Source organism: Pristiophorus japonicus, chromosome 8 (assembly GCF_044704955.1).
Source record: "Pristiophorus japonicus isolate sPriJap1 chromosome 8, sPriJap1.hap1, whole genome shotgun sequence".
Classification (NCBI taxonomy): Eukaryota; Metazoa; Chordata; class Chondrichthyes; family Pristiophoridae; genus Pristiophorus; species Pristiophorus japonicus.
Genome location: NC_091984.1, coordinates 234,012,326 through 234,039,019, shown reverse-complemented (window position 1 = coordinate 234,039,019; position 26,694 = coordinate 234,012,326). Strand labels below are relative to the sequence as shown.

General features: G+C 51.8%; 1 protein-coding gene across 2 annotated transcripts in view; it reads left to right on the top strand.

The window, feature by feature from the left end:
• Positions 1–3,310: 3,310 nt before the first annotated feature.
• The window catches only part of chfr (checkpoint with forkhead and ring finger domains, E3 ubiquitin protein ligase), a 68,270-nt gene continuing 44,886 nt past the window's right edge, over positions 3,311–26,694 (top strand). For both annotated transcript variants that reach the window (XM_070888103.1, XM_070888102.1), the window contains exons 1-2: positions 3,311–3,591; positions 22,358–22,454. In XM_070888103.1, coding sequence (XP_070744204.1) covers positions 3,483–3,591; positions 22,358–22,454 — 206 coding nt within the window. In that variant the 5' untranslated portion in view covers positions 3,311–3,482. The remainder of the gene's footprint in view (positions 3,592–22,357; positions 22,455–26,694) is intronic.

The window sequence follows — 26,694 nt, the reverse complement described above, 5'->3', positions numbered from 1 at the left end:
GGACAGAACCAGACTCACCAATGGCCAGTGACGATTTTCCTGGAGTGGGAGTAAATGGAAGCGTCCCACACGTTAATAGGTGAGAATGCGGGGGGGGGAAAGCAGCAGATGTGAAAGTGACACAGAAAAGCTTAGCAAAGCAGAGTGGGCCAAGTCAGCCCACGAGGAGAGGAATAGGCCAACTCCGAGCTCCCAAACAGCTTGGTTTGGCGATGTGGAAGCAAGGTGTTGGGTTTTCAAGCATGTGAGATGACCAGAGAAACATGTCTGTTTCCCTTAACCGCAGTAACCATTTTATTGTGTCTCCATTTTTCGAGCTACTCACGGCTCTGACCACTCTGTGGTTGAGTGGTTCAGGCAGACCCCCTAAATGGGTCCACAATAAGGGGACAGAGATATTAAACAGCCTCTACTTGTGCTGCTCTTCCTGCAGCAATAGGAAAAAACACAAGAGCATCTGAGTCAGAAGATTGTGGGTTCAAGCCCCACTCCAGAGACTTGAGCGCAAAATCTAGGCCGAAACTCCAGTGCAGCACTGAGGGAGTCATCGGCGGTCCCTCGGAATCGAGGAAGACTTGCTTCCACTCTTAAAATGAGTCCTTAGGTGGCTGTACAGTCCAATATGAGAACCACAGTCCCTGTCACAGGTGGGACAGACAGTGGTTGAAGGAAAGGGTGGGTGGGTGGGACTGGTTTGCCGTACGCTCCTTCCGCTGCCTGCGCTTGATTTCTGCATGCTCTCGGCGTTGAGACTCTAGGTGCTCAGCGCCCTCTCGGATGCACTTCCTCCACTTAGGGTGGTCTTTGGCCAGGGACTCCCAGGTGTCGGTGGGGAGGTTGCACTTTATCAGGGAGGCTTTGAGGGTGTCCGTGTAACTTTTTCGCTGCCCACCTTTGGCTCGTTTGCCGTGAAGGACTGAGGGAGTACTGCACTGTCAGAGGTACCGTCTTTTGGATGAGACATTAAACAGAGGTTCCGACTACTCTCTCAGGTGAATGTAAAAGATCCCGTGGCACTATTTTGAAGAAGAGCAGGGGAGTTATCCCTGGTGTCCTGGCCAATATTCATCCCTCAATCAACGTCACTAAAACAGACGATCTGGTCGTTTATCTCGTTGCTCTTTGTGTTCCCTACAATACAACAGTGACTATAGCAACAAGAATAACTTGCATTTATATAGCGCCTTTAACATAGTGAAATGTCCCAAGGCATTTCACAGGAGAATTATGAGATGAAAAAAATTTGACACCAAGCCGCATAAATAGAAATTAGCGCAGATAACCAAAAGCTTAGTCAAAGAGCGTCTTAAAGGAGGTGGAGAGGTTTAGGTAGGAAATTCTCGAGTTTGGGGCCTCGGCAACAGAAGGCACGGCCACCGATGGTGGAGCGATTACAATCAGGAATGCTCAAGAGGGCAGAATTAGAGGAGCGCAGACATCTCGGGGGAGTTGTGGGACTTGAAGAGATTACCGCTCATTTCAGGGTCAAATTTTACATCAAGGTTGTGAACAGTCTGGTTCTGCCTCAGATAGAAGTTGGGGAGAGGGATGGAGTCAGTGGCTTGGGAACGGAGTTTGTATCGGGGCCCGAAAACAATGGCTTCGGCCTACCCAATATTCAATTGGAGAAAATTTCTGCTCATCCAGAACTGGATGTCGGACAAGCAGTCTGGCAATTTAGAGACCTTGGAGGGAGGGATGGAGAGATGTGGTGGTGAGGTAGAGCTGGGTGTAATCAGCGTACATGTGGAAACTGTTTTCGAAGGATGTCGCCAAGGGGCAACATGTAGATGAGAAATAGGAGGGGGCCACGGATAGATCCTTGGGGGACACCAGAGGTAACGATGCAGGGATGACTACACTTCAAAAGTACTTCAATGATTGCAAGGTGCTTTGGGACGATCTAATAAAATCCCAGGATCTATTCCTTGATCTGTGCTGAGTTAGCTGATCTGAGGGATCTAGAATAAGGGGACAGAGATATAAATGAGAGGGGTTTAGGACAGAGCAGGTGAAACTGTTTTGCAGAGTTGTGAGGCTGTAGTTACTGATTGAAACAGAGACCACGTCAACATTTAAGAATAGGTTAGGTAGGTTGATAGGCTGTTAAAATATAAGCCCATGGGATCCTTGACATTATGCATAAAGGCATAAGAATACAAAAGCAAGGAAGTTATGCGATACCTTTATAAATCGCTGATTAGGCCTCAGCTGGAGTATTGCGTTCAATTGTGGGCACCACACTTTAGGAAGGATGTTAAAGCTTTGGAAAGAGGCCTTAATCAACAACAACAACAACTTATATTTATATAGCGTTTTTAATGTAGTAAAATGTTCTAAGGCACTTCACAGGAGTATTCTAGTTTTATGAAAGGAAAATTGTGTTTGACAAATTTATTAGAGGTTTTTGAGGATGTAACTCATAGGGTAGCTAAAGGGGAACCAGTGGATGTAGTATATTTGGATTTACAAAAGACATTCGATAAGGTGCCACCTAAAAGATTATTACACAAGATAAGGGCTCATGGGATTGGAGGTAATGTATTAGCATGGATAGAAGATTGGTTAACGGACAGAAAACAGGGAGTAGGGATAAACGGGTCCTTTTCAGGTCGGCCGCAAGGATCAGTGCTAGGGCCTCAGCTATTTACAATCTCTATTAATGACCTCGATGAAGGGGCTGAATGTACTGTATCTAAGTTTTTTAACGATACAAAGCGAGGTGGTCTGGAAGCTGTGAGGAGGACACAAAGAAACAAAGGCGACATGAGTGGTTAGGATCTGGAATGCGCTGCCTGAAAGGGAGGTGAAGGCAGATTCAATCGTGGCTTCCAAAAGGAAATTGGATAAGTACCTGAAGGAAAAATATTGCAGGGTTACGGGGAAAGGGCAGGGGAGCGGGACTGGCTGAGGTGCTCTTGCAGAGAGACGGCATGGGCTGAATGGCTGCCTCCTCAGCTGTATGATTATATTCTATGTTTCTCTCTCTCACCATAGATGCTGTCTGACCTGCTGAGTATTCCCAGCATTTTCTGATTTCATTTCATGGTGGTGGGAGGGGGCAGCAGTTCCAGGAGCTGCCGGTGGGGGCAGCAGAGAGCGCTGGGGACAGACGCGGAGAAAACCCTCCCCCATCACGTGACAGGTGTGGCGTCGGCTTCAGCTCCCGGCTTTGATTGACGGGCGTGTCCGACCAATCAGAGCACGGGTCGGCCGCGCAGGAGCCAATGGCAGGGTATTGGGCGGGACCTGGCCGAGTGAGGCCCGCCCCGTCCCCCTTCCGTTTCCCCCCCCCCCCCCCCCTTCCCCTCCCCCAGCTGTTTGGCTGCGAGAAGAGGCCGGAGTGAAGGCGAGAGAGAAGCCGGTGTGGCGGGGGGGGAGGAAAAGGAGTGACCGAGCCCAGGGCCGCCCTGCCGCGGGTTTGCGTGAGGCGATGGCCGGCCGCGGCCCCCAGGCCTGAGGCCTGCCCCTGGGGGGAGGACATGCAGCCGCTGGAGAACCAGGCCTGGGGCCGGCTCAGCCGCCTGGACCGGGAGAGCGAGAGCCACATCCTGCTGGTGAACAGCGAGTGGACCATCGGCCGCAGGAAGGGTGAGTGGGCCCTACAGCGCAGCCGGGCGGCGGGGGATGTGGAGCAGCCCATTGTGGGTGTGGACAGGGGGAGGCTGGCAATTGGCTCCATTGTCCCCTGGCTGAGGGAGCAGAGAGTTTATTTAAAGTTATTTAATGTGGCTCAGTGGGCAGCACTGTCGCAGGAGAGTCAGAAGGTCGTGGGCTCAAGCCCCACTCCAGGAGTCTGAGCACAAAATCCAGGCTGACACTCCCAGTGCAGTGCTGAGGGAGTGCTGCACTGTCGGAGGGGCAGTGCTGAGGGAGTGCCGGTGCTGAGGGAGTGCCGCACTGTCGGAGGGGCAGTGCTGAGGGAGGGCCGCACTGTCGGAGGGGCAGTGCTGAGGGAGGGGCAGTGCTGAGGGAGGGCCGCACTGTCGGAGGGGCAGTGCTGAGGGAGGGCCGCACTGTCGGAGGGGCAGTGCTGAGGGAGGGCCGCACTGTCGGAGGGGCAGTGCTGAGGGAGGGGCAGTGCTGAGGGAGGGCCGCACTGTCGGAGGGGCAGTGCTGAGGGAGGGCCGCACTGTCGGAGGGGCGGTGCTGAGGGAGGGGCAGTGCTGAGGGAGGGCCGCACTGTCGGAGGGGCAGTGCTGAGGGAGGGCCGCACTGTCGGAGGGGCGGTGCTGAGGGAGGGCCGCACTGTCGGAGGGGCAGTACTGAGGGAGGGGCAGTGCTGAGGGAGGGCCGCACTGTCGGAGGGGCGGTGCTGAGGGAGGGCCGCACTGTCGGAGGGGCGGTGCTGAGGGAGGGCCGCACTGGCGGAGGGGCGGTGCTGAGGGAGGGCCGCACTGTCGGAGGGGCGGTGCTGAGGGAGGGCCGCACTGTCGGAGGGGCGGTGCTGAGGGAGGGCCGCACTGGCGGAGGGGCGGTGCTGAGGGAGGGCCGCACTGTCGGAGGGGCGGTGCTGAGGGAGGGGCGGTGCTGAGGGAGGGCCGCACTGGCGGAGGGGCGGTGCTGAGGGAGGGCCGCACTGTCGGAGGGGCAGTGCTGAGGGAGGGCCGCACTGTCGGAGGGGCGGTGCTGAGGGAGGGCCGCACTGTCGGAGGGGCGGTGCTGAGGGAGGGCCGCACTGTCGGAGGGGCGGTGTTGAGGGAGGGCCGCACTGTCGGAGGGGCGGTGCTGAGGGAGGGCCGCACTGTCGGAGGGGCGGTGCTGAGGGAGGGCCGCACTGTCGGAGGGGCGGTGCTGAGGGAGGGCCGCACTGTCGGAGGGGCGGTGCTGAGGGAGGGGCGGTGCTGAGGGAGGGCCGCACTGGCGGAGGGGCGGTGCTGAGGGAGGGCCGCACTGTCGGAGGGGCAGTGCTGAGGGAGGGCCGCACTGGCGGAGGGGCGGTGCTGAGGGAGGGCCGCACTGGCGGAGGGGCGGTGCTGAGGGAGGGCCGCACTGTCGGAGGGGCAGTACTGAGGGAGGGGCAGTGCTGAGGGAGGGCCGCACTGTCGGAGGGGCGGTGCTGAGGGAGGGCCGCACTGTCGGAGGGGCGGTGCTGAGGGAGGGCCGCACTGGCGGAGGGGCGGTGCTGAGGGAGGGCCGCACTGTCGGAGGGGCGGTGCTGAGGGAGGGCCGCACTGTCGGAGGGGCGGTGCTGAGGGAGGGCCGCACTGGCGGAGGGGCGGTGCTGAGGGAGGGCCGCACTGTCGGAGGGGCGGTGCTGAGGGAGGGGCGGTGCTGAGGGAGGGCCGCACTGGCGGAGGGGCGGTGCTGAGGGAGGGCCGCACTGTCGGAGGGGCAGTGCTGAGGGAGGGCCGCACTGTCGGAGGGGCGGTGCTGAGGGAGGGCCGCACTGTCGGAGGGGCGGTGCTGAGGGAGGGCCGCACTGTCGGAGGGGCGGTGTTGAGGGAGGGCCGCACTGTCGGAGGGGCGGTGCTGAGGGAGGGCCGCACTGTCGGAGGGGCGGTGCTGAGGGAGGGCCGCACTGTCGGAGGGGCGGTGCTGAGGGAGGGCCGCACTGTCGGAGGGGCGGTGCTGAGGGAGGGGCGGTGCTGAGGGAGGGCCGCACTGGCGGAGGGGCGGTGCTGAGGGAGGGCCGCACTGTCGGAGGGGCAGTGCTGAGGGAGGGCCGCACTGGCGGAGGGGCGGTGCTGAGGGAGGGCCGCACTGGCGGAGGGGCGGTGCTGAGGGAGGGCCGCACTGTATGAGGTGCGTTGCTGAGGGAGGGGCAGTGCTGAGGGAGGGCCGCACTGTTGGAGGGGCGGTGCTGAGGGAGGGGCAGTGCTGAGGGAGGGCCGCACTGTCGGAGGGGCGGTGCTGAGGGAGGGCCGCACTGTCGGAGGGGCGGTGCTGAGGGAGGGCCGCACTGGCGGAGGGGCGGTGCTGAGGGAGGGCCGCACTGTCGGAGGGGCGGTGCTGAGGGAGGGCCGCACTGTCGGAGGGGCGGTGCTGAGGGAGGGTCGGAGGGGCGGTGCTGAGGGAGGGCCGCACTGTCGGAGGGGCGGTGCTGAGGGAGGGCCGCACTGTCGGAGGGGCGGTGCTGAGGGAGGGCCGCACTGTCGGAGGGGCGGTGCTGAGGGAGGGCCGCACTGTCGGAGGGGCGGTGCTGAGGGAGCGCCGCACTGTCGATGGGGCAGTACTGAGGGAGCGCAGCACTGTCGGAGGGGTGGTGCTGAGGGAGGGGCAGTGCTGAGGGAGGGCCGCACTGTCGGAGGGGCGGTGCTGAGGGAGGGCCGCACTGTCGGAGGGGCGGTGCTGAGGGAGGGCCGCACTGTCGGAGGGGCGGTGCTGAGGGAGGGACGCACTGTCGGAGGGGCGGTGCTGAGGGAGGGACGCACTGTCGGAGGGGCAGTGCTGAGGGAGGGCCGCACTGTCGGAGGGGCGGTGCTGAGGGAGGGCCGCACTGTCGGAGGGGCAGTACTGAGGGAGGGGCAGTGCTGAGGGAGGGCCGCACTGTCGGAGGGGCGGTGCTGAGGGAGGGCCGCACTGTCGGAGGGGCGGTGCTGAGGGAGGGCCGCACTGGCGGAGGGGCGGTGCTGAGGGAGGGCCGCACTGTCGGAGGGGCGGTGCTGAGGGAGGGCCGCACTGTCGGAGGGGCGGTGCTGAGGGAGGGCCGCACTGGCGGAGGGGCGGTGCTGAGGGAGGGCCGCACTGTCGGAGGGGCGGTGCTGAGGGAGGGGCGGTGCTGAGGGAGGGCCGCACTGGCGGAGGGGCGGTGCTGAGGGAGGGCCGCACTGTCGGAGGGGCAGTGCTGAGGGAGGGCCGCACTGTCGGAGGGGCGGTGCTGAGGGAGGGCCGCACTGTCGGAGGGGCGGTGCTGAGGGAGGGCCGCACTGTCGGAGGGGCGGTGTTGAGGGAGGGCCGCACTGTCGGAGGGGCGGTGCTGAGGGAGGGCCGCACTGTCGGAGGGGCGGTGCTGAGGGAGGGCCGCACTGTCGGAGGGGCGGTGCTGAGGGAGGGCCGCACTGTCGGAGGGGCGGTGCTGAGGGAGGGGCGGTGCTGAGGGAGGGCCGCACTGGCGGAGGGGCGGTGCTGAGGGAGGGCCGCACTGTCGGAGGGGCAGTGCTGAGGGAGGGCCGCACTGGCGGAGGGAGGGCCGCACTGGCGGAGGGGCGGTGCTGAGGGAGGGCCGCACTGGCGGAGGGGCGGTGCTGAGGGAGGGCCGCACTGTATGAGGTGCGTTGCTGAGGGAGGGGCAGTGCTGAGGGAGGGCCGCACTGTTGGAGGGGCGGTGCTGAGGGAGGGGCAGTGCTGAGGGAGGGCCGCACTGTCGGAGGGGCGGTGCTGAGGGAGGGCCGCACTGTCGGAGGGGCGGTGCTGAGGGAGGGCCGCACTGGCGGAGGGGCGGTGCTGAGGGAGGGCCGCACTGTCGGAGGGGCGGTGCTGAGGGAGGGCCGCACTGTCGGAGGGGCGGTGCTGAGGGAGGGTCGGAGGGGCGGTGCTGAGGGAGGGCCGCACTGTCGGAGGGGCGGTGCTGAGGGAGGGCCGCACTGTCGGAGGGGCGGTGCTGAGGGAGGGCCGCACTGTCGGAGGGGCGGTGCTGAGGGAGGGCCGCACTGTCGGAGGGGCGGTGCTGAGGGAGCGCCGCACTGTCGATGGGGCAGTACTGAGGGAGCGCAGCACTGTCGGAGGGGTGGTGCTGAGGGAGGGGCAGTGCTGAGGGAGGGCCGCACTGTCGGAGGGGCGGTGCTGAGGGAGGGCCGCACTGTCGGAGGGGCGGTGCTGAGGGAGGGCCGCACTGTCGGAGGGGCGGTGCTGAGGGAGGGACGCACTGTCGGAGGGGCGGTGCTGAGGGAGGGACGCACTGTCGGAGGGGCAGTGCTGAGGGAGGGCCGCACTGTCGGAGGGGCGGTGCTGAGGGAGGGCCGCACTGGCGGAGGGGCGGTGCTGAGGGAGGGCCGCACTGTCGGAGGGGCGCTGCTGAGGGAGGGCCGCACTGTCGGAGGGGCGGTGCTGAGGGAGGGCCACACTGTCGGAGGGGCGGTGCTGAGGGAGGGCCGCACTGTCGGAGGGGCAGTACTGAGGGAGCGCCGCACTGTTGGAGTGGCCGCCTTTCGGTTGAGACGTTAAATCAAGTTCTCTCGGGTGCGTAAAAGATCCCATGGTACTATTTCGAAGAAGAGTAGGGGAGTTATCACCAGTGTCTTGGTCAATATTTATCCCTCAACCGACATCATTAAAAACAGATTATCTGGTCATTATCACGTTGCTATTTGTTGGAGCTTGCTGTGTGCAAATTGGCTGACACATTTCCTACATTACAACAGTGACCACACTTCAAAGGCATTTCGCTCACTGTAAAGCACTTTAGGATGTTGGGTGCTCATGAAAAGCACTGCATAAATGCAAGCCTTTCTTTTTTTGCAAGATTCTGGTCCCTGATCATGTTCCAGTGACATCTCCGGGGCAGGTGTTGGGTGTAGCCAGTGTTGGCTACGATGTCGCTTCTGAGTCAGCAGGTTGTGGTTTCAAGTCCCACTCCAGAGACTTGAGCTCATAAATCTAGGCTGACGCTCCCAGTGCAGTGCTGAGGGAGTGCTGCACTGTTGGAGGTGCCGCCTTTCGGATGCGTAAAGTGTACAGCGTTCTGGTTGCGCCATATCTTGAGGGCGGTACTAGGACCCCACTGCCGGTGGAATTGAATGAAGCCTGATACTTAAAGGGGACTACAGTAGGATGAGGGCAGAGTTGGCTAAAGTAGACTGGGAACACAGACTAAACGGTGGCACAATTGAGGAACAGTGGAGGACTTTTAAGGAGCTCTTTCATAGTGCTCAACAAAAATATATTCCAGTGAAAAAGAAGGGCGGGAAGAGAAGGGATAACCAGCCGTGGATAACCAAGGAAATAAAGGAGAGTATCAAATTAAAAACCAATGCGTATAAGGTGGCCAAGGTTAGTTGGAAACTAGAAGATTGGGAAAATTTTAAACGACAGCAAAGAATGACTAAGAAAGCAATAAAGAAAGGAAAGATAGATTACGAAAGTAAACTTGCGCAAAACATAAAAACAGTTTTACCGATATATATAAAACGGAAAAGAGTGACTAAAGTAAATGTTGGTCCCTTAGAAGATGAGAAGGGGGATTTAATAATGGGAAATGTGGAAATGGCTGAGACCTTAACCAATTATTTTGCTTCGGTCTTCACAGTGGAAGACACAAAAACCATGTCAAAAATTGCTGGTCACGGGAATGTGGGAAGGGAGGACCTTGAGACAATCACTATCATTAGGGAGGTAGTGCTGGACAGGCTAATGGATCTCAAGGTAGACAAGTCCCCTGGTCCTGATGAAATGCATCCCAGGGTAGTAAAAGAGATGGTGGAAGTTATAGCAGATGCATTCGTTATAATCTACCAAAATTCTCTGGACTCTGGGGAGGTACCAGCGGATTGGAAAGCAGCTAATGTAACGCCTCTGTTTTTAAAAAAAAAAAAGGGGGCAGACAAAAGGCAGGTAACTATAGGCCGGTTAGTTTAACATCTGTAGTGGGGAAAATGCTTGAAGCTATCATTAAGGAAGAAATAGCGGGACATCGAGATAGGAATAGTGCAATCAATCAGACGCAATATGGATTCATGAAGGGGAAATCATGTTTAACTAATTTACTGGAATTCTTTAAGAATATAACGAACATGATGGATAGAGGTGTACCGATGGATGTGGTGTATTTAGATTTCCGAAAGGCATTCGATAAGGTGCCACACAAAAGTTTACTGCAGAAGATAAAGGTACGCGGAGTCAGAGGAAATGTATTAGCATGGATCGAGAATTGGCTGGCTAACAGAAAGCAGAGAGTCAGGATAAATGGGTCCTTTTCAGGTTGGAAATTGGTGGTTAATGGTGTGCCACAGGGATCGGTGCTGGGACCACAACTGTTTACAATATACATAGATGACCTGGAAGAGGGGACAGAGTGTAGTGTAACAAAATTTGCAGATGACACAAAGATTAGTGGGAAAGCGGGTTGTGTCGAGGACACAGAGTGGCTGCAAAGAGATTTAGATAGGTTAAGCGAATGGGCTCAGGTTTGGCAGATGGAATACAATGTCGGAAAATGTGAGGTCATCCACCTTGGGAAGAAAAAAAACAGTAAAAGGGAATATTATTTGAATGGGGAGAAATTACAACATGCTGCGATGCAGAGGGACCTGGGGGTCCTTGTGCATGAAACTCTTTTAGGGAGTTAACGGAAAAAAACATTAAACCGTGCCCCCCGATCTGGGGGAAACACCAACATTTACAATGCCATTTGCATGAAACTCTTTTTGGAGTTTATCTGCAAAACAAAAACATTAATCGGTGCCACCTGACCTGGATGACACACCGGACATTTACAAGGCCCTCTTTTTTTGGTTTTTTGGGTTTTTCTTTTTTTTTGGTTTTTTTTTGGGCACTAAAATCACCTTTTTTCCCCAGTGCCCCCTATAAAAGGGAAGGGGGACACTAAAACCACCGGCAATTAAAACAAATTAAACTTTAAAACGTAAAATCAAATTAAAATTTGGTTGCCGGGCGTGATGATGCACTCCAGTCCCTCCGGTGCCCACCTCTCACGGAAGGCCGCGAGCGTACCGGTGGACACCGCGTGCTCCATCTCCAAGGACACCCTGGACCGGATGTAAGAGCGGAAGAGAGGCAGGCAGTCAGGTTGAACGACCCCCTCGACCGCCCGCTGCCTGGACCGGCTGATGGCACCCTTGGCCGTGCCCAGGAGCAGTCCTACGAGGAGGCCCTCCGCACAGGGTGCCCAAAGATCAGGAGAGTGGGACTGAAGTGCAGCCAGAATTTCAGGAGCAGCCCCTTCAAATAGTGGAACAGGGGCTGCAACCTCGTGCACTCAATAAAAACATGGAACACGGACTCCTCCAGACCGCAGAAATTGCAGGCGGCCTGGGAGTCCGTGAACCGGCTTAAAAATTTATTGCACGGCACTGCTCCGTGCACCACCCTCCAGGCCAAGTCCCCGATGAATAGTGGGAGGACCCCTGCGTAGAGTGCCCTCCATCGGGGACCCCCGCCGCCTCCGGACGGCAAGATGGTACGCCATGGCGTGTCCGGACGGCAGGCGAGGATGGCAAAGTTGAGAGTGTGCAGGAGCAGCCCGTACAGGAAACCCCTCCGAGTGGAACTGAAAGGCATGGAGGGGATTTCCCCGAGGCGGCTCAAGTTGTGAGGCGCCGGTCCCCGAGGGAGGTTCCGGGGTTTGGCGCCAATGAGGAATTCCGTCCGGACGGGGGTCAGTTCGGACGGGATCTCCCCACGTGCTTGAGCCTCCTCGATGCACCTAACGGAGTCGGGGCCCAGAGCTCTTTTTAGCGACTCGATGGCATCGGCCGCGTGGCGGACGTTGGCAGAATTTAGGCGCCGCGCCAGCGTGTCTGGCGCCATCCAGCCCGCTCCTCCGCCATCGAGCAGGTCCCTGACCCTTGTCACCTCACCAGCCACCCCAAAAAGTTAGTTTGCAGGTGCAGCAGGTAATCAGGAAGGCGAATGGAATGTTGGCCTTCATTGCGAGAGGGATGAAGTACAAAAGCAGGGAGGTCCTGCTGCAACTGTACAGGGTATTGGTAAGGCCGCACCTGGAGTACTGCATTCAGTTTTGCTCACACTTAAGGAAGGATATACTAGCTTTGGAGGGGGTACAGAGACGATTCACTAGGCTGATTCCAGAGATGAGGGGGTTACCTTATGATGATAGATTGAGGAGACTGGGTCTTTACTTGTTGGAGTTCAGAAGGATGAGGGGTGATCTTATAGAAACATTTAAAATAATGAAAGAGATAGACAAGATAGAGGCAGAGAGGTTGTTTCCACTGGTCGGGGAGACTAGAACTTGGGGGCACAGCCTCAAAATACGGGGGAGCCAATTTAAAACCGAGTTGAGAAGGAATTTCTTCTCCCAGAGGGTTGTGAATCTGTGGAATTCTCTGTCCAAGGAAGCAGTTGAGGCTAGCTCATTGAATGTATTCAAATCACAGATAGATAGATTTTTAACTAATAAGGGAATTAAGGGTTATGGGGAGCGGGCGGGCAAGTGGAGCTGAGTCCACGGCCAGATCAGCCATGATCTTGTTGAATGGTGGAGCAGGCTCGAGGGGCTAGATGACCTACTCCTGTTCCTAATTCTTATGTTCTGAGCCCAATCAGGCCCCCCCGCCCCAGGCAGATCTGGTGAAAGGACACCCACACAAATGGCAACAGGTCATCTCTGGTCATTTTGTCAACTATTCTTGTATTACCTATTGAAAACACGCCCTGTTCACAATCATACATGGCCCCAGATGAAATCGGTAGTATCGGTGTCAAGTATCAACCATGGCTCAGTGGGTAGTACACCCGCCTCTGAGTCAGAAGGTTGTGGGTTTGAGTTCCACTCTAGGGGCTTGAGCACAAAAAAAATCCAGGTTGACACCCCAGTGCAGTGCTGAGGGAGAGCTGCACTGTCGGAGATGCCGTCTTTCGGATGAGATGTTAAACTGAGGCCCCGTCTGCTCTCTCGTGGACGTAAATGATCCCATGGCACTATTTCGAAGAAGAGCAGAGGCGTTATCCTTGGTGTCCTGGCCAATATTTATCCCTTAATCGACATCACTAAAAAAACAGATGATCTGGTCATTATCTCATTGCTGTTTTGGGAGCTTGCTGTGCGCAAATTGGCTGCTGCGTTTCCCACATTGCAGCAGTGACTACACTCCAAAAGTGCTTCATTGGCTGTAAAGTCCTTTGGGACATCTGGCGGTCGTGAAAAGCACTATATAAATGCAGGACTGCCTTTCAATTGTTTATCTGTTCAGAAGCAAAGAGGAGATAGAGCTCTACTCTGGATAAAGAGAGAGTACAGGTTTTGATTTTCCTTTTGTTTCATTCCCTTAAAAAACCTGTTTTGTTTGCTGGGTAAGATTTGGCAGCTTCTCGCAGCGCTCTTGTTACCTTGTCGGAGACTTCTGAGTTGTTGTGGGCTGTTCAGCTTTTTGGGGGCACAGCTGAGCCCGATTCTGTCTATAAAGGTACTTCTGAAGTGTAGTCACTGTCGTAGAAATCGCCGCAGCCAAATCTGTACACAGCCAGCTCCCGCAAACAGCATTGTGATAATGACTGGATAATCTGTTTCTAGTTATGTTGGTTGAGAGATAAATATTGGCCAGGACACTGGGAATAACTCCCCTACTCTTCTTTGAAATAGTGCCATGGGATCTTTTATGTCCAACTGAGAGTGTGTACGCAGCCTTGGTTTAGTGTCTCATCCAAAAGACGACACCTCCAACAGTGCAGCGCTCCCTCAGTACTGCACTGGGATGTTTACTGGAAGAATTTCTTCCTGCTATGTTTAACTTCCACATATGCTAACCCCTGCTCCCTCTTTGCTACCCTGACCATCGTGGTTCTGAGAGTTCCTGTATTCATAGAAACATAGAAATTTACAGCGCAGAAGGAGGCCATTTTTGGCCCATCGTGTCCGCGCCGGGCGACAAAGAGTCGCTCGGCCCTCGGTCAGCAACCCTAAAGGTTACATACAAACCCATGAACGGTGACTGAAAGGCAAAGAGCACCCAGCCCAACCAGTCCGCCCCACACCACTGTAACACCCCTTATACTAAAAACATCTACACATCACCCCAGCCGGAGCCATGTGATCTCCTGGGAGAGGCAAAAACCAGATTAAAAACTCAGGCCAATTTAAGGAGAAAAAATCTGGAAAAATTCCTCTCCGACCGGTTCTCCCACCTTCGAAGCCATTAAAATGTCTTTATTTCACTATAGATTGGCTTTCTACTCCGTTTAGGACCTGCTTGGTAATCTTACAATTCTATCTTTCCTGCATCTTTGACAAAATGTTTTTTAATTGGGTTTGTTAGCTTTGTGTTTATGGTACTGGACCAACTGAAGTCGTCCCTTCAAAACCCACCATGGCGACTTGTGAAATCCGATCCATCAATCAGTTGCTGGATGTGCTAGGCTAGCAGCAGATAATAAAAATCATGAAAGCTGCAGGATTGTCCTAAAAACCGAAGCGGTTCACGGGTCTCTGTCCTGGAAGGGAATGTGCCCCCCCTCCCTGATCTGGTCTATGTGCATTGTACCACACTACATGGCTGACTCTCAATGCTCTCAGTTGCACATATCCCAGGAGCAAACAAAATAAAACATTATTGGTCTGTTAACTGGGGTGTTGTCAAAGTGTTCCCCTCCACCGCTCCCCAGGCAATTTGTTTTTAAGCTGTTTGCCTTTTTGGAATTGTGTTCCTAGGTGTTGGACCTTGGCGGTTTTGTATCCCAAATCGTGTCGAACCTGATCGTGTTCTTGTCACTATCACTCTGAGTGCCACAGCCTCAAGTCTCTTGCCATTAGAAGGTCGAGACATGAGCTGTGCCTTTCCTGATCCACTCCGTCCTGCAGGAATTGTGTGTTACATTATGAAACCCGACTCTAAACCACTCGGGCATTCTCAATTTGGATTAGGTTGGTTGCAGTATGTCATCAACATCGTCTTCTGTTTACACTTAGCCATGTAGCTCTATATAGAAGCTGTCCCTTTCAACCTGTCGGCCTGCAGGAAGCCCTTGGTGCTTTCGTTGCTCAGCTCAAGCTAAAAACATCCAGGCAGAGTAGGTTTTAGTTTACCAAAGCATCTACTTCCTCATTGTCAGCAACAGCCAAGATATAGAGCCACGTCACTTCCATTCCTGTGTGCCTTTACTGAAACCCTTGCTGTTGTTTTCACCTCCACCTTTCAGGGTTGGACATATTTCTAATATTCCGATTACTTTGTAGTAGCACCTGCTACAACAGTGTCCAGCACAGGCATCTCCTCACAAGTGCTTCTAGTGTTCATGTAGTCGTGTTAGCTGTGGCTCAGTTCAAGTCCCACTCCAGGCTGACACTTCAGTGCAGTGCTGAGGGATTTCTGCACTGTCGGTGGTGCCGTCTTTCGTATGAGACATAGAAACATAGAAAATAGGTGCAGGAGTAGGCCATTCGGCCCTTCGAGCCTGCACCACCATTCAATATGATCATGCAACTTCAGTACTCCTTTCCTGCTTTCTCTCCATTCCTCTTAATCCCTTTAGTTGTAAGGGCCACATCCAACTCCCTTTTGAATATATCTGGCCTCAACAACTTTCTGCGGTAGAGAATTCCACAGGTTCACAATTCTCTGAGTGAAGAAGTTTTTCCTCATCTCGGTCCTAAATGGCTTACCCCTTATTCTTAGATGTTAAATGAGGCCCCGTCTGCTCTCTCAAATGGATGTAAAAGATTCCGTGGCACTATTTTGAAGAAGAGCAGGGGAGTTATCCATGGTGTCCTGGCCAATATTTATCCCTCAACCAACCTCATTAAAACAGATTATCCGGTCATTATCACATTGCTGTTTGTGGAGCTTGCTGTGCACAAATTGACTGCCGCATTTCCCACATTACAACAGTGATTACACTCCAAAAGTACTTCTTCGACTGTAAAGTGCTTTTTGAGACGTCCGGTGGCTATGTAAGGTTCTTGATGGATGTGCACTTCCATTTCAATCTGCCTCATTTCTTTGCTTTCACTGCCTGCTTGTTATTGAGTGCTGGATCCCGTACTTCTCCCTCATCACCATCTGATGCCCATCAGTCATTCACGGGTCCATTTTGTGTAAGATTCAATTTCCCATCTTGCCTTCTCTTCCTTCTCCCCCCCCCCCCCCTCCCCCCCCCAGTCTTAACGATTGTCAATAACTACTTCATTAATCGTTAAAAGTCTCCTGTTTCCTGATTTGTTTAGGTGCAGCCGTTCTCTCTTTCTTGTACGAGACCTTTTTGTGCCCCAAATAGTTACGTGTAAATGTTATTGCTTTACCGAATGCAGGGCATGTACTCGAACACATTGACTGTCATTCAGATTAAAGCAGCTGTTTATTCAACTATCGCAGTCCAGCCCTATCATGTCCTTGTATAAATCCCAGTCTTTCATTTAATATTCATACTCCTGGTAGATGTTTATTACAAACTTTATATGTCAATGAAGCAGTCAAACAATTGTTGATAACCCTTCCTTCCCACCCCCACATGCTCACCTGCAGACCCAGGGCAAATCATCATGCCCATTGTGCCACCCCACTGAGTTTGCATTGAAGTGCTGTGTTCAGTCCATTTTAATAGTAAGAAGCAAGCGCTGTACTCTGAACTCCTACACTGCAAACGAGCCAAAGGAATCGTTACAAGAACACCCTCAAAGCCTCCCAGATAAAGTGCGACATCCCCACTGACACTTGGGAGTCCCTGGCCCAAGACCGCCCTAAGTGGCGGAAGTGCATCCGGGAGGGCACTGAGCACCTCGAGTCTCAATGCCGAGAGCATGCAAAAATCAAGCGGAAGGAGCGTGCGGCAAACCAGTCCCACCCACCCTTTCGTTCAACCACTGTCTGTCCCACCTGTGACAGAGTCTATGGCTCTCGTATTGGACTGTTCAGCCACCAAGGAACTCACTTCAGGAATGGAAGCAAGTCTTCCTCGATTCCGAGGGACTGCCTGTGATATATGATAGTAAATTGAACTATCTGTGTCCTCTGCTGGTGGTGCCAATGCACTGAATTTATGATCGAATCTTCATGACCTTGCGAGGCTAAAAAGGCGGACAAAAGTGCCCATTGCTAAGATATTCAAGTGCACTTGAATTTGTATCTCCAAGCCACCGTACCTGTTAAAGAATGATGCACTAAAAACCATGCGCAAGTTATCCTGTTAGTGAGCAGGGCCTCCATCAGATGCAAATTACAATTTTTTTTGTGTAACTTGGAATTTTTAGTCAATGGTCAAAAGCATCTTGTGCGGCGGTTAATGTGGGGGGGGGGGGGGGGCGTGAGTGAACCCCTAAGAGGTTGAGATGCAGTAAAGACGAGAAAGAAATAATGAAGCTGTTGGGACAGACATGCAGATATCAGTTGGAAGGCTGCTGGGGAATTGCATTGTTTTTCAGTGCAGTTGGAGCTAGAAAGTAATTTGCTCCAAGCCAAGTGGGTGGAATTTCCAGTCTTGCTGAGAGGAGTGATTCTTGTCTAGTTTCGTTGTTGACGACGCTCAGTAAGTTTTCTGTCATTTCCTTCTTAATGCTTGGTTTAGAAAACCTGTCCTTTTTTTTTGTGACGTGTTAGTCAGAAAGATTTCCAAGACACAGGTTGTTGATTCTGGTGTGCTGCTTATGCACATTTCTGGTAAACTTCGAACAGAGCTGGTGCAGTATTGTTCAGATGTTTGAGCTGGCCTTTGACAGTAAAGCATGCGACACAACCTTTTGCCCTGACCTTTCCTGGACTCCGGTCGGCGATTGGCTGGTGTTTAATGGACTGCTCTGCTAAAGGGCTGTGTTTTGTGACCACTCAACCTGTTTTTTTTATATATATATAGGCCTGTTGTAAATGATGTCTTTGTGTAGAGTTGCTCAGGTGTCAGCTTCGACTTTTTAAGGAAACTGGTCATTAAAGTTAGTGGAGTGCACCTCCCCTCCCCTCCCTGGGGGGAAGTTTGTGCTGCAACATTGAATCCCTCAGAGTGAGTGGTGGGGCGAGTGATACAGGTTGGTTCCTGGCTGCACAATGCCCAGATTATTCAGCTCCTTTTCAATGTGCAACTTATGAATGAATTCTTTAAAAGATACTTTTTCCACTCTCTCCGCCCCCTCCTCCCACCCAACGACTTTATTTTCCCACCTTCCTTCCCTGAAGGGGCTGACTATTACCAGTTGAAGAAAGAAAACCAGCGTTTGTACAGCACGCCAACACGTGCTCCGAATAGCCCAGTGAATAAGTGCTGACTGTTGCACAAGCGGTTGCCTCCGATAACCTCGCCCACATTGCCATTCTTCGTGTCTGAGCCAAGTTTATATGGCACCTTACCACATGTCTAGCAATGTTGCAAACTGTTTCACAGGCAGTGAATTACGCTGAAGTGGGGAGATTATTTAGGAAAAAGCAGTAGGCAATATCCACATAAGATCCCACAAATTGTAATTGAGTGGAGTACCAAATAATGCTGAAGGGGTCATACTTCCTGAAGAAACTTGGGTGGGATATGGGGCAACTTTGGGAAATGCATTTGGTTCAATCTCCTCTCTTTTCCCCCCCACCCCACCCCACCCCACCCACTAAAAGAATTGTCAATTGTAGATGTTGAAAATGAGGAATTAACCATGTGCATTATAATATTTCATTTGTTCTGTGAGTAAACAAGAATTCCAGTTTAAATTAAACTAAAATAATCCGTTAAGGTTTTTACGCAGCAAGTGGTTGGGATCTGGAATGTACCCTGAAAGGATGGTGGAGGCAGACTCAATCGTGGCTCTCAAAAGGGAGTTGGATAAGTAACTTCCTTCTTTGGAGCTTTCAGGGCTATGAGGAAGGCGCAGAGGAGTGGGACTGGTTGAGGTGCTCTTGCAGAGAACCGGCATGGGCTCGACAGGCCGAATGGCCTCCTTCCGTGCTGTAACCATTCTATGAGGACGATGCGCACTGGTAGCCGTGTGTTGGCTGAGCCTGGTCCTGGCGCCTATTCACACAGAAGGAGGCCATTCAGCCCATCGTGTCTTTGCCCATCGAAAAAGCGCTACCCAGCCTAATCCCACCTTCCAGCACTAGGTCCGTTGCCCTGTAAGTCACGGCTCTTTAAGTGCATATCCAAGTACTTTTTAAATGTGGTGAGGGTTTCTGCCTCTAACTCCCTCTCAGGCAGTGCGTTCCAGGCCCCCACCAGCCTCTCGGTGAAAAAATATTTTCTCTAAACCACTTACCAATTACTTTAAATCTATGCCCTGGGGTTGTTGATCCCTTTGCTAAGGGAAATAGGTCCTTCCTATCCAGGCCCCTCATAATTTTATACACCTCAATAAGGTCTCCCCTCAGCCTCCTCTGTTCCAAAGAAAACAACCTAGGCCTATTCAATCTTTCCTCACAGTTAAAATTCTCCAATCCTGGCAACATCCTCGTAAACCTTAGTTTTTTTTTGTCTCTTCCCCAAGCTCAGGTGCTGAGGCCAATTTCTACCCATGGTTGTCCAATTTGAAATATTCAATATTTTGGGGTTAAAAATATTGTTTTGTCGTTCCTATTCTCTGGCCCTAAAGAGAAGCACATCCTTTCTATGCATGCTTGAAACGGGCCGCTTACTGTGTGCGAATGTGTGGTGGTTATTTCATGGTGCACTGTCCAGCTTCAGAAAGAAAGTCTTCCATTTATATAGCGCCTTTCACGACCTCAGGACATCTCAAAGCGCTTTACAGCCAATAAAGTACTTTTGAAGTGCAGTCACTGTTGTAATGTGGGAAAAGCAACAGCCATTTTGCGCACAGCAAGCTTCCACAAACAGCGGTAAGATGACCAGTTTTTATAGGTGTTGGTTGAGGGATAAATATTGGCCAGGACACCGGGGATAACTCCCCTGCTTCTCTTTGAAATCATGCCATGGGAACTTTTGCGTCCACCTGAGAGGGCAAACTGGGCCTTGGCTTAACATCTCATCTGAAAGACAGCCCCTCTGACAGTGTAGCACTCCCTCAGCACTGCATTGGAGTGTCAGCCTAGATTTTTATGCTCCAAACCCTGGAACGGTTCGGAGGCTGGAGGTACAAAGCAGAAGCTCCCAACACTTTTAAGATTGCTTTGCATCTGTAATGGAGTCTGATATCTGGAGCAGTTAGATATACCACTTTAGCTATATTAACATTTAGATATGTGTCAAAGACAGCACTTCAAATTAAATGTGATAAACACTTGAGTTAGCATTGAGGAGAATTAGTTGGGTAAATGACCTTTTCTCATTCCTAAGCTGTAGTTCATGTGCCATTCCCTTTTGGAACCCCAATATCAGTGATTGGGTACGACCCCATTTCAGACTGGTTGGTATCCCCAATGAATTCTGTTACCGATGAGGATCGGTATTCCCTTGTTCATGGGTCCTGGAAAAGTGGAGATTATTTCTCTAACTTGTTAAGAACTAATTGCTCATCTATGCTGTTCAGGGAGTTAATTTGTTCTTTGAACCGGGTGAAATAAGGATAAGTTTGCACATCTCATCGATGGAGCTTTTGGCTGATGGAGCCTGTCTTTGACATCAGCGAGGGGTATATTGGGTGTTTGTTTCCTTTTATTAAAAAAAATTGTTTCCGGGATGTGGGCATTGCTGCAAGGCCGGCATTTATTGCCCATCCCTAATTGTCCCTTGAGAAGGTGGTGGTGAGCCGCCGCCTTGAACCGCTGCAGTCCGTGTGGTGAAGGTGCTCCCACAGTGCTGTTAGGGAGGGAGTTCCAGGATATTGACCCAGCGACGATGAAGGAACGGCTGATATATTTCCAAATCAGGATGGTGTGTGACTTGGAGGAGAACGTGGAGGTGGTAGTGTTCCCATACGCCTGCTGCCCGTGTCCTTCTGGGTGGTAGAGGTCGCGGGTTTGGGAGGTGCTGCCGAAGAAGCCTTGGCGAGTTGCTGCAGTGCATCTTGTAGACGGTGCACACTGCAGCCACGGTGCGCCGGTGGTGGAGGGAGTGAATGTTGAAGGTGCTGGATGGGGTGCCAATCAAGCGGCCTGCTTTGTCCTGGATGGTGTTGAGCTTCGAGTGTTGTTGGAGCTGCACTCATCCAGGCAAGTGGAGAATATTCCATCACACTCTGGACTTCCTATATAATGGACGACTACAAAAGGTTTTTACATAGTGTGTGTGTCCGAATGTTCTTGACGTTGTCGCTGAGGTGCATTATTGGGAACTAAACCACCTCCATCAAATAGTTTAACATCTGTAGTGGGGAAAATGCTTGAAGCTATCATTAAGGAAGAAATAGCGAGATATCTAGATAGGAATAGTGCAATCAAGCAGATGCAACATGGATTCATGAAGGGGAAATCATATTTAACTAATTTACTGGAATTCTTTGAGGATATAACGAGAATGGTGGATAGAGGTGTACCGATGGATGTGGTGTATTTAGATTTCCAAAAGGCATTCGATAAGGTGCCACACAAAAGGTTACTGCAGAAGATAAAGGTACGCGGAGTCTGAGGAAATGTATTAGCATGGATAGAGAATTGGCTAGCGAACAAAGCAGAGAGTCGGGATAAATGGATCCTTTTCGGGTTGGAAATCGGTGGTTAGTGGTGTGCCACAGGGATCGGTGCTGGGGCCACAATTGTTTACAATATACATAGATGACCTGGAAGAGGGGACAGAGTGTAGTGTAACAAAATTTGCAGGTGACACAAAGATTAGTGGGAAAGCGGGTTATGTAGACGACACAGAGGCTGCAAAGAGATTGAGATAGGTTAAGCGAATGGGCTAAGGTTTGGCAGATGGAATACAATGTCGGAAAATGTGAGGTCATCCACCTTGGGGGGGGGGGAAGAAACAGTAAAAGGGAATATTATTTGAATGGGGAGAAATTACAACATGCTGCGGTGCAGAGGGATCTGGGGGTCCTTGTGCATGAATCCCAAAAAGTTAGTTTGCAGGTGCAGCAGGTAATCAGGAAGGCGAATGCAATGTTGGCCTTCATTGCGAGAGGGATGGAGTACAAAAGCAGGGATGTCCTGCTGCAACTGTATAGGGTATTGGTGAGGCCGCACCTGGAGTACTGCGTGCAGTTTTGGTCACCTTACTTAAGGAAGGATATACTAGCTTTGGAGGGGGTACAGAGACGATTCACTAGGCTGATTCCGGAGATGAGGGGGTTACCTTATGATGAGAGATTGAGTAGACTGGGTCTTTACTTGTTGGATGAGGGGTGATCTTATTAGAAACATTTAAAATAATGAAAGGGATAGACAAGATAGAGGCAGTGAGGTTGTTTCCACTGGTCGGGACGACTAGAACTAGGGGGCACAGCCTCAAAATACGGGGGAGTCAATTTAAAACCGAGTTGAGAAGGAATTTCTTCTCCCAGAGGGTCGTGAATCTGTGGAATTCTCTGCCCAAGGAAGCAGTTGAGGCTAGCTCATTGAATGTATTCAAGTCACAGATAGATAGATTTTTAACGAATAAGGGAATTAAGGGTTACCGGGAGCGGGCGGGTAAGTGGAGCTGAGTCCACGGCCAGATCAGCCATGATCTTGTTGAATGGCGGAGCAGGCTCGAGGGGCTAGATGGCCTACTCCTGTTCCTAATTCTTCTGTTCTTATGTAAAACCCACCAATAATCAATAATGTATAATGACAGCTGATTGGTGCTGCAAAATAACTTGCTCTGTAAAGAGAATAATGTTGTACCTAACCAGTTCCAAAAAGAATGTTAGTGAAGTAGCATGTTAAATTGCCTTTCTATTCAAAATCGGCCTCATTGCCTTCTGTCTCTTGTTTTGTAGGTTGTGATTTATCATTTCCCGGCAATAAGCTTGTTTCAGGAGACCACTGTAAAATAATTCGAGAAAAATCGGGACAAGTGTGGTTAGAGGACACGAGGTAAGTCATGTATATTTTCTAGACTGAGCGATTTAAAAAAAAAATTACATCTGCAGAGTGAAGATTGTGTTACCTGTGGTGGTCCCAATACCCGCAGCAAGCACTGGCTGCTCTCGCTTACTGATCTTGTTTATTTGAGAGTGCCTGCTGTTTCTGGAGACCAGGGGCAGTGGTTTAGCATGCTGCCCTCTAACCTTTGGACATACGTTCAAATTCAGCCTGTACAGTTGAGATTAATGTCCTCCCCCTCTCTGCCTGTAAGTTTCCTACCTGAAATTAATTGGATACTCTCAATCAATGTTCCCGCTAAGCTGTGTGGCCGGGCTGGGCTCTGGCGGTCCCGTCCGAGCCGCTGACCGGCTTTACAATGCAAGAAACCGCGCATAGGCGAAAATTTTAATGGGCCGTTCAGCCCGTTAAAGGGGCCGCACAAAATAAATGAATGGGAACATGCTCTCAAACCCAATCTTAGTGGATTTGAGGTAATAGACACAGAATGGCCAGCAACTTGACTTAAATGGCAATCTCAAACGCTAAAAGGATGACTTGCCGGAAAAATACATATTAGTGCAATAAAACAAAAGCGGGATACTGCAGATGCTGGAATCTGAAATAAAAACACGCATTGCTGGAAATACTCAGCGGGTCAGGCAGCGTCTGTGGAGAGAGAGAATCAGAGTTAACATTACAGGTCGGTGACCCTTCCTCAGAACTGGAAAAAGTTAGAGATGTAACCGGTTTTTAAGCAAGTGCAGGGAAAGGGGGGAGGGGAGGAAAGAACAAAAGGGAAGGTCTGTGATAGGGTGGAAGGCGGGAGAGATTAAGAGACAAAAGGGATGATGGTGCGAGACAAAAGGAGATGGCACTGGGGCAAGTTAAGAAAGAGATGAGGAGGCAGAATCATCAACAGCTGCCCTGGGAAATCTGTGTTTAGTCTCCCCAATGTAGAGGAGACCACATCGTGAGCAGCGAACACAGTATACTACATTGAAAGAAGTACAAGTAAATCGCTGTTTCACCTGGAAGGAGTGTTTGGGGCTCTGGACAGTGGGAAGGGAGGAGGTAAAAGGGCAGGTGTTGCATCACCTGCACTTGCACGGGAAGGGGAGGGGGTGCTGGGGGTGATTGAGGAGTGGACTAGGGGGTTACGGGGGGGGGAGCGGTCCCTTCGCAATGCTGAAAGGGGAGAGGAAGAGGTGTTTGGTGATGGGACCACGCTGGAGGTGGCCAGAGTGGAATAGAAGTTGGTCTACTGAGATCGGGGTTAAGCTCCTTTGCTGGTGTAGAGTAAAGGGAGCTTTACTTTGCTTCTTGCTTTGTCTTTATCGTGTGGCCGAGTGGTTATATTGCTGGACTAGCAATCCAAAAGTTGTGCGTTCAAACCCCACCAAATTGGGAAATTGAATTCAGTACATCTGCCCATTTGGGCGCTGGCAACAACAGCTTGCATTTATATAGCGCATTTAAAGTAGTAAAACGTTCCAAAGCTTAGCGAGCGATATCAATAAAAACATTTTTAACACAGAGTCACAGAAGGAGATATCAGGACAGATGACCAGAAGCTTGATCAGAGGTAGGTTTTAAGGAGCATCTTAAAGAAGGTCGGTGAAGTTTAGTGAGCTTTGAACCTCGGCGGAGAGATTAAAATCGGGAATGCACAAGAGGCCAGAATTGGAGGAGCGCAGAAGTCACGAAGGCTTGTAGATAAAATAAAATGAAAGCTATAAAAATCCAACTGGTTCACTAATCTCTCCCGGGGAAAGTAACCAGCCACACATACCTGGGGGGGAGGGTCTGGCCTCCATTTAACTCCAGGAGACTATTAATGCCTTAAGGGCAACTCTGCATGGGCAATAAATGTCAGCGTTCCGCACATCCTGAGAACAGATATAGGGGGAAGTCTGGCCTGGCAAATGCTCAGATGAGTTCTAGATAAAGTGGAAAAAGTGTTCAGACATTCCTCACCTTGATTCTCGCAGAATTAGCAAAGAAAAATACTGTGAAGTCCATGTAGGTGGTTGTGTTGGCTTTTTGCTGCCATGAAAATGTCCCTGCTGCAGAACTGATGAGTGCTGCGATCAGTGATTGCCGGGGATATAGCGCAATGTGTCTTTGATAAACCTTCATGTGCAAACTGTATTTACACAAATTTAAGATGTAAAATATTAAATGGCAAAAAATCTGAGCCACTATTTTCAAGTAATAAGATGTGATCTATAGATGGGCTAGACTTTCAGCACACCATCGCCCATTTAGCACCTATATAAGCCCTGAGATTCAGGCTGTTGCCCATATGTGATGAAAAATGGAAACTAGCGCCCGATTATCGCCCATCTATTGCTGGCGCAACTTTTGTCACACAGGAATGAGCTGCATCGCCCGGCCTATTTAAAAAAAAATGACATCCTCGTGCAAGGCCCAGAATACTGTATATAAAGGAAACTATCGGCGAGCGCTACTTTCAGCATTTCGCCAAAAAGATGCTCAAGAAAAGCTGCACTCACCTGACCTTAACTCGGCAGTATAGACGCTATTTTGTAACTCGGAGGATCTTTAATAAAAGGCTGCTTGAAGTGGTTGGGAGGAGAAGTAATTTGTGAGTGATTTAAAGGGTGTTTTTGCATCTTGCCAATCATCTAATCGCATTGTATTTGTTGAGGACAATTTAAGGAGTGAGATTAGGCCATTTATAGTGATGGGGTCTGTCATTTCTCAACCAGTATTGATCACTAATCACATGTTGCAGAATAGAGATGGGGGGAGAAGGTCGATTGAAGAGCATTATGTGCCCAATCAAAGAGGTGGCAGACTGCTGAGGAGGAGACGACGTTACACCCAACGCATTTACAGGGATAAGCGATCACACCTGGACTTGTCCGATGTCAACGTGCGTTAGAAAGCTGCGATTCCGAAAGGAGGTCATCAGTGACACATGCCAGCTAATTAAGGGAGATCTGGACCGCACTGCCCGTTGAGGTTAAGGTTACTGCGGCACTTTACTTCTACGTATCGGGCTCCTTTCAGGGCTGAGCTGGCAACATTTGCGGTATCTCTCAGCATGCCACACATTGCTGTATTCGCCGGGTGACTGAAGCTCTTTACGCATGCAGGATGGACTTTATAAAGTTCCCTATGACCAGGGAGGCACAGACTGAGAGGGCTTTGGGGTTCTCAAGAATAGCAAACTTCCCAAAGGTGTCCATCATCATCATCATCATAGGCAGTCCCTTGGAATCGAGGAAGACTTGCTTCCACTCTTAACATGAGTTCTTAGGTGGCTGTACAGTCCAATACGAGAACCATAGTCTCTGTCACAGGTGGGCCAGATAGTCGTTGAGGGAAGGGGTGGGTGGAACTGGTTCGCCGCAAGCTCTTTCCACTGCCTGCGCTTGATTTCTGCATGCTCTCGGTGATGAGACTCGAGGTGCTTAGTGCCCTCCTGAATGCGCTTCCTCTTTGGCCAGGGACTCCCAGGTGTCAGTGGGGATGTTGCACTTTATCAGGGAGGCTTTGAGGGTGTCCTTGTAACGTTTCCTCTGCCCACCTTTGGCTCATTTGCCGTGAAGGAGTTCCAAATAGAGTGCTTGCTTTGGGAGTCTCGTGTCTGGCATGCGAACTATGTGGCGTGCCCAGTGGAGCTGATCAGTGTGGTCAGTGCTTCGATGCTGGGGATGTTAGCCTGGTTGGGGATGCTAATGTTGGTGCGTCTCCTCCCAGGGGATTTGTAGTATCTTGTGGAGACATCGTTGGTGGTATTTCTCCAGCGACTTGAGGTGTCTACTGTACATGGTCCATGTTTCTGAGCCATACAGGAGGGCGGGTATTACTACAGCCCTGTAGATCATGAGCTTGGTGGCAGATTTGAGGGCCTTGTCTTCAAACACTCTTTTCTTCAGGCGGCTGAAGGTTGCACTAGCGCACTGGAGGCGGTGTTGGATCTCGTTGTCAATGCCTGCTCTTGTTGATAGGAGGCTCCCAAGATATGGGAAGTGGTCCACGTTGTCCAGGGAATCTTGATGACGGGGACAGTGCTGTGCGGTAAGGACAGGCTGGTGGAGGACCTTTGTCTTGCTGATGTTTAGCGTAAGGCCCATGCTTTCGTACACCTCAGTAAATATGTCGACTATGTCCTGGACTTCAGCCTCTGTGTGTGTGCAGGCGCTGGCGGCGTCTGCGTACTGTAGCTCGACGACAGAGGTTGGAGTGGCCTTGGACCTGGCCTGGAGACGGCGAAGGTTGA